Below are 12,357 nucleotides of genomic sequence, written 5' to 3' on the forward strand. Positions count from 1 at the left end.
AAAATTATTATTTCATTCAATAAATATTGAAAATTGTTCAGAATAAATACTTTATTCTAATATTTTTTTATTTAAAACTATTAATTTTAATCTAGAAACAATTTTTTTGGATTTTAAATATTTAAAAATATATATTCAATTAAATAAATACTTTGTTCTATCATGTTTTTATTAAAATCTGTCTATTAAGTGTATTCTAGAAACTAATTTATTTGTACAAACATTTATTCTCAAAGACGTATTGAATGATTCTAGAAATTCTTTTTTTTAATATTATTTTATTAAATAATCAATAAAAGTTATTCAAAAAAAAAATAAATACATTGTTTTGCCATTTTTTTATTAAAAACTGTATTAATTTCATTCTAGGAGCAAATTAATTTTTAGAAATATTTATTCTATAATCAACATTGGTTGAAAGTAGTTTCGTTATTTTAAAAATATTATATTCAATAAATTATAAATAATACACAGTTAAATAAATACTTTATTCTATTGTAATTTTTTATTAAAACCTGTTTCTCAAATTGTATTCTAGAAACTAATTTATTCTTAAAGAATATATTGATTGATTATAGAAATTTATTTATTTTTAATATGATTCCTTTAATAATTAATGAAAATTATTAAATGAAATATTCAAGTATTAATTTTATTCTAGAAATGTTTAATCAATATTGGTAATGAAGGTAAACTTTCATAATTTTAAAAATATTATTATATTCAATAAATAATCAATAATACTCAGTTAAACAAATAATTTAATCTATTTTTTTTTTTTGTTAAAATCTTTATATTTTATTATTATATCCATTAAATAATGAAAATTATTCAATTAAATACTTTATTCAATTATAATAATTATTATTAAAAACTATGTATTAAAAACAAATTTATTAGTATAAATATTTATTCTCAAAGATAAATTAGTTAAAATTAAAGAATAGTAGTTTTGAAATTTGAAATTACATTAAAGTCTCTAAATTAATTTTATTCTAGAAATTGACTCATTTATAGAGTTGTTTATTCTAGAAAGTGATTCATTTATAGAAATGTTTATTTTAAAGATACATTGGTTAATTCTGGAGATTCGTTGTTTTAAAAGTATTATTCTATCCAATAAATAATAAAAATTATTCAATTAAATTCTATATTCTATTATAATAATTATTATTAAAAACTATGTATTGAAAATATTCTAAAAACAAATTTATTAATAGAAATATTTTTTCTCAAAGACTAATTAGTTAAAACTAAAGATTAGTAGTTTGAAGTTTGAAATTACATTAAAATCTCTGAATTAATTTTATTCTAGAAACTGATTCATTTATAGACATGTTTATTTTAAAGATGCATTGATTGATTCTGGAGATTCGTTGTTTTAATTCTATCCAATAGATAATAAAAATTAAATTCTTTATTCTATTATAATAATAATTAATGAATTAATATTATTCACGAAACAATTTTATTAATAGAAATATTTATTCTCAAAGATAAATTAGTTAAAATTGAAGGATAGTAGTTTTGAAATTTGAAATTACATTAAGATATCTGAATTAATTCTATTCTAGAAGATGATTCATTTATAGAAATGTTTATTGTCAAAAATATGTTGGTTAAAGTTGGAGATTTGTAATTTTCAACATATTTATTCAATGAATAATGCTCTGTCAAATAAATAGTTTATTCTATTATTTCTGTTATTCAAATTTGTGTATTAATTTTATTTTAGAATCAAATTTATTTGTAGAAATATTTATTCACAAATATATATATATACCGTATCAAAAATGATGAGCGTGTCTACTCGCATATTGAGACGGAACATCAATACCCCTTTGTAAACAAAAAGGAAAGATATACATGCAATTATGTGGGCGGGCCGAACTGACTGGAGGGGATCATTTGGTTTTGCTGCGTTTAGCATGCGGTTCGTCTTCGCAGACGTTGTTTTTAGTATATTTTATTTAATTTTTGGGATACATTTATATTTTGAAAAAAGTAGTTTATTTTTAGAATACTTATTTTTGTTTTTGATATACCCTCAAAAAATATTTCATTTTACAGATTGAAAATTATACAAAGTTACGGAATTTAAATGGAGCATCCGAAGAACTCGAACTACATCCCTACGCATACGGAGAGTTACTAAATGCATTCGCAAAGATTAATTTACATTGTGCGCCGGCGCGCACCAGCACGGCGCATTGTCTCTGAGAGTAGGGATTCTTACTACCGGGCAAAACTTTTCTCTCTTTGTCGTGCATCCATCTCTTACAACATCCAGACACGAAGAGCATTTTTCGTACGGTATATATATATATATATATATATATATATATATATATATATATATATTGGTTGAATTTAAAATCCATATCATTATTCAATAAATAAATATTAGTTTTCAGTTAAATAAATTCTTTTTTCTATTAAACCACAATAAATTTACAGAGTGGTATAGAAGTACATGGAGGTCAAGTACAATGCATTTTGAAAGGTTACTTAGGCAAATTTTACAAATACCTATCTAACATACAATTAAAACTAAGTTACCATGTTTTTAACAGTTCTAGACAAAGTCCTGAACATATTGGTTCTAACTGTCTTTTGAAATTTGAAATTACATTAAAATGTTTGAATTAATTTTATTCTAGAAGCTGATTCATTTATATAAATGTTTATTGTTAAAGATATGTTGGTTAAAGTTAGAGATTTGTAGTTTTAAACATATTTGTTCCATGAATAATATCCAGTTAACTAAATAGTTTATTCTATTAATTTCGTTATTATTATTATATTTTATTCTAGAATCAAATTTATTTGTAGAAATATTTATACACAAATATATATTGGTTGAATTCAAAATCTATATCTTTATTCAATAAATATATAATAGTTTTTAGTTAAATAAATTCTTTTTTCTATTATACCACAATAAAATTACAGAGTGTTGCAGAAGTACATGGAGATCAAGCACTTGCATTTTGAAAGGTTACTTGGGCAAATTTTACAAATAGCTATCTAACATACAATTAATACTAAGTTACCTTGTTTTTAACAGTTCTAGACAAAGTCCTGAACATATTGGCTTTAACTATCTTGTAAAACATTCACTAAACAACAATCGAATACGAAACAAATAATTTGTAAACACAATTAACATGTACCAATACGATAATTGCTATATAAGAAAACCATTAAATTAGTTTAAGTTGTGTTATTTGCGTTATTAATTGCTAATAAAATTAACTGGTTGTTAATTGTTTCAATGGCGAAGAGATAATTGGACGCGAATTGAGTGCGAAAAATTAAACATAATCTGAAATCTGCTTGTTTCTGCAGGACGCGCAATTTTAATGTTTATTTATTACTTTATTTATAATTATATGATTAAATGTTTAGTTCTTGGTAAATATTTATATATTTTTTAAACAGTTGAGTTAATTATACACCTTGTTAAAAACAAACAATTCAATTTAATAAATTGAGTTGTGACACGAACTATAATTAGTAGTTGTGTGAAATGTTTAAATTTATTTATGCATCGTAACTTAACAGTAAAACAAAATTTATACGTTCTGTCCACCCACCAGAAATTGATCAACTTCCATGTCGTCAAACACACTTTTTTTTTTTGTCGTTTTAACGTCAGACCATCAACGCGGACACGGCAGGACGTGGTTCGTGACTGTGGGAACGGCGAGGGACGTACGAAACTGTCGCATCCATAATTACTAATTAAGCTGTCGCACCGAGCCGCACATCACCGATACACACAATCCGGGCGAAAGTGATTATGAAGGCAGACATAACGGGTGGAAGGTTACGTTCCTTCGGCCGAAAATAAAAGAGACCCAACCGGTCGTCTCCTGCGTCGAATGTGGGTTAAGCGCTGGCACGTAGGCGAGAAGAACGCGACGACGTGTCCGAAGCGCTACGCCAGACTGGGCCATCGACAAAATGTGCCGCTGCTTGAGGAGAGCACCGTTACCGTTGCGTCATTGGAGCGCATTAGTCAAGGAAGGTCGCGCCCAAATATGGTCGTTTCCAGATGGCCTTTGAATGGTTTTAGTGCTGTTTCGATCGGAAAGTGCCGATAAGCGACAGATAAGGCACAGAAAGATGATGATTACTGGAGTTTGCGTAACCAAGAAGTGTTTCGTAAGCAACTAATCGTAATAACATCGTTTATCTAGTATGTGGCTACGAAGTTGATGTGGTCAGTGATATGGAATACATGGTGGCCCATTTTAACAAAATTTGATGAGTACACTATCCATAGGAGGCCAACACTTGATTAAATTTTGATGGTCATTTGTCATGCTGACACAGTTTAGAATTCATTTTACTTTTGATTTGTTTAAAGGATATTTTCCTTCTCTTCAAATACCTTTAATACGAATGTCTGAGTTTGATAGAAGATGAAAGTATTGGTTCAAAGAAGGCAGAATCCAATTTTTAGAGATTTTTTCCTTATAATCTCTAATTTAAACTCTTACAAAGCAATAATCGACATCAAGTGGTGTAGAGAACGACAGCTTTGATATGTGATAAGTGATAAGGTAGTCTTCAGTGATAAGTTTTGTTTGATTACGTATGACGGTTTATCTAGTACATGTCAGAAGCCTCCTGGAGAAAACGGAAATCCACATTTTTTGTTTAGAACTTAGTACATCAGAAGTTATGGTTATAATGACACCATTTTTTAGTTTGTCACTACGGTGCTAACATGCTCAGTGACATAGTGATCTATTTTAACAAAATTTGGTGTGTACACTGCTCCATAGGAAGCCAAAAGATGATTAAATCATCATTAAATCATTTGTCATGCAGACACAGTTCAGTATTCATTTTACTTTTGATTTGTTTGAAGGATTTTTTCCTCCATTTCAAATACCTTTAGTATGAAGGTGTTTTTTACTCATCTGAGTTAGATAGAAGACAAATTATTGTTTCAAAAGAGGCAGAATCCAATATTTAGAGTTTTTTACTTATAGTCTTCAATTTAAACTTCTTCCTACGAATTAATAATCGGCATCAAAAATTAGAATAGTGTAGAGAACCATAGCTTTGTTATGTGGTATGGAATGAGGGGGTGTATTTTAGCCATCTGGGTTTGATAGAAGGCAAATAATTGGCTTAAAAGAAGCAGAATTGTGGTCTTTAGGTTTGTTTTTATTTGATCTGGTACCACTCATGTCTGAGAAAGAAGAAATCCTTTGTTTTTGTGAGATAATTTGACTTCCCAGCGATACATCCAGGAAATTGTGGAACCTCATTAGCTGCCTTACCTTAAGACCTTTCAAGATCAGTTTTCTAACAGGATAATGCCCTTTAAAACATTCAGTAACAAATTTGAATAATGACCATCAATATCTCCAGAACAGTTAACACTGATTAAACACGTTTATGGCAGCATAGGCCAGAAACTCCAAGGACTTTGAACGACCTTTAGGTGGCATGGAATGAAGTAACTCAGGATGAAAGTGATCATTTCATTGTCAAGTAGTATAGGTCCAACTTATTCTTAGTTTGAGTGAAATCTGGCTACTAGATCCATGTTTCCTATTATATGTGTATGTCATTGTGTATATTTAATAATTTATAGTATATAAACGAAGTGAGACTACTACGTAAACCGCAGGAGCAATTTAATATTAAATTACGTGGTTACCAAGCTAATAATCATATGCTTTAAATCCTTTATTATAGTGGTAATCGATAGACGTAGATTTTTTCTCCTTAACATCAACGTCTTGCTTCCTGAAATCCCACACTCAATTCCGAAAACACGCAACCGCAACCTTGCCAAGAGCAAAACTACAAAACTGATTCACCAAAAACTTACGTGTTCCTCGTTGAGTTCGCCGTAGAGATGCGGCACCCAACCCTGGATGAACTTGTACAGCTCGTCCACCCGGTTCTTCGGAATGCTGAACCAATACTCCGGTCGCATCTTCTTCTTGCCGTAGGACATGAGCGCCGTGGACTTGGGTATCGGCTTGTTGGTCGGCTTGCCCATCCTGAGCCGCAGGTAGAGCGGCGGATCCTCGCAGGACCTGGCCGGACGCGGTATGAGTTCTGGAACGAAATTTGAACGTTTCGGTACGTGCTGCACGTGGTGGGTCGGCAATTAAATCACTCCAGTTGCTTTGAAACATCGAGATCAAACATTACCCGAAGAGAGGTTCTGCTTTCACTGGCACTGATTTAATTGTCGTGGCGGAGAATCAGATTTCAACAGATAAATAGGAAAGTCGTGTGTAATTGTTGAATGTGGCGTGTCTGAGTTCAGTTTGTGATGAAAGAAGAAAATGGTACATGCAGTGCGTCTCATGCATAACCTACCAAATGAATCTAACCCATAATTTGGGGAGCGAACTGCAGCAATTGAAAAGAAGAGACAACATAACGGTCAATATTTTTAGTTACACCGAGCTCTTTTAATTCAAATATTCTAATTGGATGTCGGGATGGTGTTATTGCCGGGACATCTATGTATTTCACTAATATTAAAGACTCTTACAGTGCCTGACAAAAATTACAACAGCCAAAAATATTCACTTTGGTGTGCTGGACTTTAAATGAATGGTTTAAGGTGATCATAATTCTGAATGTTATATTTTGGTCGACACGTTGTTTTAGAATATTTAAACTAAATATTTCAATAAACATGTAAACAATAAGCTTATTTACTTACAATAGTTACTTCCGTTTTAATGAATCCGTACTATGTCAATGAAATTTCAAGAATATGATTGCACAAATGAAAAATTTGCGGATCTACGTAACTTACATCCATTCTAAACGTCAAATTCATAAATACCACATTGCAAATTACGATTTACAAAATAAATAACATGTAATGTGACATATTTATGGTTGTTACACGTATAAATAACAATTATATGGGAATAAATTTCCATAGGATTAATTGAAACAATCAGACAGAATTAAATTGCCTCATTGTTAAATTTGGCTATTTTTAGATTGGATGCATTTTACGTTTTATTTTCTAATTAATTTCGTCTACATGAATTAAGGCCAATCTTTTTATGCGGTGCAATGTTTTTTTTATATATTTTGTGTTTTGTTTTGATGTTTTTCGAATATTTCGGTTTTGTTATAATTTTACAATGTTACTAAATCATGTGGGAAAATGAAGATGCCCAAATTTGTTTAGCTCAAATTTTAGTATCTTCTTCATGAATTGCATCAAATTAAATATAATGGTGATACTCACTGTCGAAAGAAACGAATAGTTCAGGCATGTCATCTACAGACACCATCGACCTATAATCCAGTTTGGGACCGGGTACCTTACTTTTACCACCTTCAGTCGGTTGCCTGATGAAGGTTCCCACAGAGGAACGCCTGTAAAATACATACAATTTATTATATAATTCAGAAACTAGCGGTTTTATCATTAACTGTGGTTTATAAATATGCATTACCAATGATAAAGCCGCCATTGAGACAGATTTACATGACATAAATCTATGATAATATATTTACATGTTGTTTATGTGTAAATACAGTCCTGTATGTGGTTAGTAACAAAGCGTCATTAATATTATTAAGTGTTTCCTCTGTTTGTTCGTGTTTGTGTTTGTGTGAAGGTAGACTCAGGAAATAACCCGTTCCCAAAACATGAATTAACTACTGCAGAACTCGGCGAACGTGCGTTTCCAAAGTCCACCGTTGGTTACACACCTAAAGCGCTGCAAACACACACGTACCCCACTGCCCCGACGGAGGCGCTGACCTGGGCGCCGACGGCCCCAACGGCGCCGACGGTCGCGCCCACCGTGGCGCCGACCGCCTCGCCCACGTGCGCGCCCATCGCGCTCACCGACGACCCGACCTGGGCCCCCATGGCGCCCACCTGGGCGCCGACCGCCCCCACCGACGCGCCCACCGAACTGATGATGTTGGTCGGGAAGAAGCTGGTGGTGGTGGAGGTGGCCGAGCCGACGTCGGGCCGGGGCGAGTCGGTCGTCGACGGCACGCTGCCGCCCGATGGCGGACCGCCGCCGCCGCCGCCTGACGAACCGCTGTCCTCCGACGGCGTCTTGTTGAGGAACAGGCCGGTGCCGAAGTCGACCAGGTGGATCGGCGAGCTGGTCGGCGGTGCGTTAGTAAATGTTTTTTTAGCAATTTTTAGTTGTTAGGGTTTTTGAAAAATGCGCGGCGGCCGCAGGGAGACATCATGACATACATACTGACTGATTAAGGGTTAGTTAACGGTTAGTACACAGTTCAAAGGCCATCCAGGTTAGCCATGATGTCTGTCACCAGTGGGACCCCAATTCCTCAAGTTCCTTACCTTGAAAACACTTTGGAAAAGACAGAAGAATGATGCGAATCGGCAGAATTTGGTTGACTAGGTGTCTTTTCGTCTTCTTTATCTCCACTCAGCGTTTCCATCCATGACAGTGGATATGACAGTCTTTTCAACATCTACAACAACAATTCAACAGTCACAAAGTTAAAGCAACGAGTTAACTCGGTCCTCACTTTATTTTTTCTAGTATCAGCCTTTTCTGTGTCCTCCTTAGATTCGGAACTGCTGGTCGATAGTGGCGGCAGTCCGGAGTCAATCTCTGAGCTCGAGTCCAAACTGAAGGACACCGAATTCGTCTTTTTCCTGGCTGGCGCGTCGATCTCTGCAGTCATGCTCACGTTCGTTGGGGCGATCGTGATCGGTGGTACCCAGTCCTTCGACAGCACTATGTCGGCGTCGCTGTATTGCTTTAAATTCATGAAAACACATTAAATTGCTTACTTTCCTACCTTTCATCCACTTACTTTCTTTGTTTGTACTGCCACAATAGGGGGTTGGCTGCTTTCTCTAATATCAATTCCGGAATCATGACAGCTCTCTTTGACTAAGCTATCCTCATCTTCTTCGCCGATTTGTTCTTCCTGTAGTATGCCTGCAGAAATGATCGGCATCTCGTCTGTGTCAATTGATCTAAGGAAAATAAGATAAATAATTATTACCTGTTTTATTTTAATACTCACTCGCATTTACAAAACATAAACGGTTCGCCACATTTAAGGAGGAAACGTTTCATGTTGCAGTGAAGTATAAGACTGGCGTGAATAATATTTATTCACCTTTTCCTTTAATGTTTATTTAAAATCAGTTGTTTATTTTAATATTAGTTAAACTGACAAGGGGTCAGCACGACCTTGAGGGAACAGATTGTGTTTTGCGTCTATAAATAGGAGTTTAAATAAATTATTGATTCTCGATAAGATCAAGATTTATTTCAAAAGAATTTGTGAAGGTGTCAATTGTCAGAATTTCTAAGTAAATTCTAACAAATTATAACCTAATGGTGGTCATTATATTTCAACATTTTTGGTTTGACCTTAACCATTGGGTTGAAGTTGGCAACCCTGGAGGAACCATTAATCTATATGACTATAGTGGACTGCGCATGCGCTTCTTCATGAGGAAGCTTGACCACAAGTCATATTAGAGACTCAAAGGAAACTTCAAAATGTTAAATGAGAAGTTCCACTGGATCCACCATATAGTCCAGATATTTTCTCATATGTCTATTATTTATTTTTGTCATTGTTACATAATAAAGAGTTGAATCCTGAAGAGGAGGTCAAAATTGAGGTTTATCTTTCAGCTTCAAGAACTCAGTTAACGTTTAAACAGTAAACCTAATAAAACCACAGGTTATCAAGAAGGGGTCTGTAAACCTCCTCTTCAGATTACCTACACACAATCAGTTTGTTTAAATACTTACTGCCTATCTTTTGACGGTATGGCCCAGTGGTGATCAAGCAGCGACTTCCTCCGTTCCTCGAGACTGTGGTGTTCCGAATCGCCGTCGTCCTGGTTCGTGGGGGTGACGAGCTCCCGCTCGAAGGCCTTCGGAAATGCGTCGCCCTCCCGCTCTGTACACGAACACACACTCTCAGCATCGTCACCAGTCACTACAGACAACAGCCGGTATTCTAACACGGGCCACGGACACATAGACAACATCAACCCACCCGCAAGCCGGACGCGGAACAAACAACCCGCACCGTCCTTTGTTCCACGTCCCGCGGGCACAGATAACATCCAAGCCAAGCTTACCCAATTCCGGGAAGGTCTCGTCCTTAACGAGCAGCGAGTCCTGGTTCTTGTCGCTCTTCGGATAGTAGATCTCCGGCTTCTCGCCGGTGCTGGTCTCGATGTGTCCCACCCGCATGTGCGCGATGTCGTTGTAGATGGCCGCGTTGACCACGAACTCCATCGGCGCGATCACGCCGTACGACTCCGGACCGTGTTCGATGACCAGCGGGTCCGATACGTTCGGATCGAACATGACGGCGTTGGGGGTGACGAGCAGCACGCCGCCCACGACGCCCTGGCCGTCGGTGATGTGGCGCACGTTGATCTTGAGGAAGCGTTCGCGGAACACGGCCGACTCCTCGTCGATGTCGGTGCTGCTGGCCTGCGTGCACGAGGGCGTCCGCACCCGTTCCACATGGCCGGGCTTGGGGCTCACCGGTCGCAAGTTGTCCAGGAGCTCTGCAAATATTTTAAATGTTATGTTTTCCACTAAACTTTTATCGGGATTTGAGATATTGGAATACATCAAAGCATATTTTTGTTGTTACTAACGCTACGATAACTGATTTTTATGTCGCAATTGCATAATGAATGCATTTTTTAGCATATTTAGTATAATTTTTGTTTGCTTAATTTGTGTGATTAATGTTACAAATATTTATACCATATTTATAACAAATTGTGCTTACTAGACCTAAATAGTATATATGATCTCTCAATTATGAAACAGCGTTATATTTCTTTTATTTATTCAACTATTTAAATTAAATAGTTCTTGTTCAATTTAGAAGACACTTATTTAACAGACAAAACAAAACAAACAATTGAACAAAAGTATTTAATAATTAATAAAGAAAATCCAGTTTTCATAGTTTAAATTCGTCTGTAGTTTGATAGAAGTAAGGAAAAGTTAAAACAACTAAATTATAGACGAAAAAAACTATACAAACTTGTTTGTCCTGAATTGAAGAAGAGTATTTAATAATTAATAAGGAAAAGCAAGTTTTCATAGTTTTATATTCTCTGTAGCTTGAGAAGAGAAAGAAGAAGTTGGAACAAGTAAACTACAGACAAAACAAAACTATAAAAACTTGCTTCACCTGAATTGAACAAGAATGTTTAATAATTAATAAAGAAAATCAAGTTTTCATAGTTTTATGTAAAGTAAAACTATAATTTTATTTTAGAATTTTTGTATTTTGGATGATTTGAAATAAATTTCGTAAGAAAATTTAATTCAAATAAAACAATAAATAAAAGAAATATAACACTATTACACACATAAGTGAGACACTATATAGGTATGTGTGGGACGACACATATAAATTAATTAAAATTACAATTATTTTGATTTTATTCCGTTGCACACTACAAAACAAATAAAACGACACCCACGTATCACAGAATAAAGTTTGTTGAAGATCATCAAGGTACGAAAATAAATTCGAAACACATCAAAACACGCCGCACCAAACGAAACCTACAACTGACTGTTTACAACTCAAAATTACATATACTTAGGTAAATATAGCGCACTGTGGTAGGTAACTATATGCGGCACCCGATAAAAAAATAAATGCGCATGTCCGGCTTAAAAACAACGTCAACAACAACAACTTCACCTGTTCTTCGGCGGAACATTCGACGACGATTGAAATAGCCAAGAATCGCGGCACACCGGATGCTGTGGATGTGGATGTTGGTATCGTTGACGACATTCGTGTGTGCTTCTCCAGGAAGCCTTGACTACATTATCGCCGTTGCATATTTAACAATGGGTGCCGATAAGTGTTGGCTTCGGTTTCTGGTGTGACCACTAATGTGACACGCATGTTTTTCTAATGCTATTGTTTTCCGATAATTCGAATAGATGACGGTGGAAATTTACCTTCGCCCCATTTAGCAATGGTGTTATAGAAGTAATTTAACATCTATAGAATACACACTGACGTAATATTTACACCATCACTGGTACTTAAAAAGTGTTACGTGGGTTATCTTTGAGTCAGCATTTAGCATCTTATCATAATTAGTTTATCTAAGATGGTTTTATCTATATTTTTTAGATTATAACATTTATTGATGATTAGATTTTTAATTCATACCTTTTTAATATATACAATGTATAAAACAACAACAACAAAATAATTGTTTCCTGCTGATTTTTTAGAAAATTAAAATAAAACCATTAATAATTATATAATTTTTTTTTTTATTTTTTTGGGTGTAAAGCTTAAATTGGTTTATTAGAAGTTAGAATACACATTTTT

The 12,357-nt window shown here is 34.5% G+C and overlaps 1 protein-coding gene across 11 annotated transcripts in view; it reads right to left on the reverse strand.

Moving 5' to 3' along the window:
- LOC109602002 (TLD domain-containing protein 2) overlaps positions 1–12,357 on the reverse strand; it is a 159,120-nt gene that overhangs the window by 4,546 nt on the left and 142,217 nt on the right. For 7 of the 11 annotated variants that reach the window (XM_049966576.1, XM_049966574.1, XM_049966575.1 and 4 more), the window contains 7 exons: positions 10,109–10,546; positions 9,774–9,963; positions 8,815–8,980; positions 8,524–8,757; positions 8,333–8,466; positions 7,250–7,380; positions 5,855–6,087 (listed from right to left, as the gene is read on the reverse strand). In XM_049966576.1, the coding sequence (XP_049822533.1) occupies positions 5,855–6,087; positions 7,250–7,380; positions 8,333–8,466; positions 8,524–8,757; positions 8,815–8,980; positions 9,774–9,963; positions 10,109–10,546 (1,526 nt within the window). Of the gene's footprint in view, positions 1–3,596; positions 3,944–5,854; positions 6,088–7,249; positions 7,382–7,788; positions 8,127–8,332; positions 8,467–8,523; positions 8,758–8,814; positions 8,981–9,773; positions 9,964–10,108; positions 10,547–11,482; positions 11,559–12,357 lie in introns of those variants that run through there. The other 4 variants (XM_049966581.1, XM_049966578.1, XM_049966571.1 and 1 more) reach the window with 4 other exon arrangements.

This window comes from Aethina tumida, chromosome 4 (assembly GCF_024364675.1).
Source record: "Aethina tumida isolate Nest 87 chromosome 4, icAetTumi1.1, whole genome shotgun sequence".
Lineage (NCBI taxonomy): Eukaryota > Metazoa > Arthropoda > Insecta > Coleoptera > Nitidulidae > Aethina > Aethina tumida.